General features: G+C 42.9%; 1 protein-coding gene across 1 annotated transcript; it reads left to right on the forward strand.

Annotated features, from left to right (window-relative positions):
* Window positions 1–583: 583 nt before the first annotated feature.
* On the forward strand, window positions 584–1,453 carry LOC130975271 (uncharacterized). The gene has a single exon (XM_057900087.1). It carries the CDS (start codon window positions 584–586, stop codon window positions 1,451–1,453), a length of 870 nt encoding a protein of 289 aa, XP_057756070.1.
* Window positions 1,454–1,897: the final 444 nt, after the last annotated feature.

A 1,897-nucleotide genomic window follows, 5' to 3' on the forward strand; every position in this document is an offset into this window, starting at 1 on the left:
AATTGAGAAGAGGTAGTGAACAAGTTTTTGGCAAGGTTTTACCCCCCTAAAGGATCAATTGGCTGAGAACTGAAGTGCAGACATTCAGACAGCAAGATGGGGAGACACTTTATGAAGCTTGGGAAAGGTTCAAGGATCTAACAAGGAGATGCCCACCAGAGATGTTTAATGAGTGGGTCCAACTTCACATCTTCTATGAAGGTCTTTCATATGAGTCAAAGAAGGCTGTGGATCATTCATCAGGAGGCTCTCTAGACAAGAAGAAAACCATTGAAGAAGCCATATATGTCATTGAAACAGTTGCTGAAAATGACTACTTCTATGCATCCGAAAGAAGTAGCACCAGATGAGTCATGGAGCTGAACCACATGGATGCCTTGCTAGCTCAGAACAAGATGATCACCAAGTAGCTAGCAGATCTTACCAAGAAGGTGGAGGAGAACCAAATTGCAGCAGCCATCACTTCATCACCAGCTCAAGAAGGAGCAAACATAGGAAAAGAAGGTGACTGGGAGCAAGCCAACTATGTTGAAAACTCACCTAGACAAAGCTTTGATCCATACTAAAAAACTTACAACTCTGGATGGAGAAATCACCCCAACTTTGGATGGGAAAATCAACAAGATCAAGGGCAAGATCAGAGACGCCACAACTTCAACTCCAACAACCATGCAACTCATCAAAACACCTCACAGAGACACTACCAACACCCATCCACAAATCTTCACAACCACCTAATCTCAACCCCACATCAACCACTGAGGAGAGGCTCTCAAAAATTGAGGCTCTACTTGAAAGCCTATGCAAGGACATTCAAGATAGTAAAGCCTTCCGGGAAGAAGTGCAATCCAACATGCAGAATCAAGATGCTGCCATCAAGAAACTGGAAACACAGGTTGGATTCTTATTCAAGCAAGTTCCTGGACACAACAATTGTAGCAATATTAACTCAATGCCAAAGGAGGAATGTCAAGCCATCACCCTCAGAAGTGGAAAGGAACTGAAAGAGACCCACAAGCAAACACCAGAGGAGAAATCGGGTGAAGAAAACAAGGGACATGAGGAGGTTCAACCCTCAACCCCTAAGCCACACCAAGAAGGAGAAGCGCCCAGATCATGTCTCCCAAAAGCTCCATACCCCCAACGACTACAATTAAAGAAGAAGGGGGAGGACAACCAATTCTCAAGATTCCTGGAAATCTTCAAGAAATTACAAATAAACATACCCTTTGCTGAGGCAATAGAGCAAATGCCACTCTATGCCAAGTTCTTGAAGGAGTTGATGACCAAAAAGCGAAGCTGGAAGAACAATGAGACTGTAGTACTCATAGAGGAATGCAGCGCCATCATCCAACACAAATTGCCCCAAAAAAAATTGAAGGACTCTGGAAGTTTCCAAATCCCTTGTATTATTGGGGAAATCACTGTAGAAAAGGCTTTATGTGATCTATGAGCCAGCATAAATCTAATGTCTCTAGCAATGATGAAAGAAATGAAGATTGAGGAAGCTAAACCAACAAGAATGGCTTTACAACTAGCAGACAGATCATTCAAATTTCCCCATGGGATAGTAGAAGATTTGTTAGTGAAGGTGGGGGACTTCATCTTTCCAGCAGATTTTGTGGTATTAGACATGGAGGAAGCAGCTAATACTTCCATCATTCTGGGAAGGCCATTCTTGGCCACTGCCGGAGCCCTTATTGATGTCCAAAAGGGTGAACTTGTCCTTAGACTACATGATGAGAAATTGACATTCAATGTGTTTAAGGCCATGAGCTACCCACACAACTCATTGGGAGAATGCATGAAGTTGGATTCCGTAGAGGCTTTGATACAAGAAACTTTCGAAGAAGAATTTGAAGCATCAACAGAAGAGGAATTAGCAGCAAGCGAAGAA

Source organism: Arachis stenosperma, chromosome 4 (genome assembly GCF_014773155.1).
Source record: "Arachis stenosperma cultivar V10309 chromosome 4, arast.V10309.gnm1.PFL2, whole genome shotgun sequence".
Taxonomy (NCBI): Eukaryota; Viridiplantae; Streptophyta; class Magnoliopsida; order Fabales; family Fabaceae; genus Arachis; species Arachis stenosperma.

Coding starts and splice junctions, on each gene's coding strand:
- LOC130975271 (XM_057900087.1), top strand. CDS start 584: ATGGAGAAATCACCCCAACTTTGGATGGGAAAATCAACAAGATCAAGG.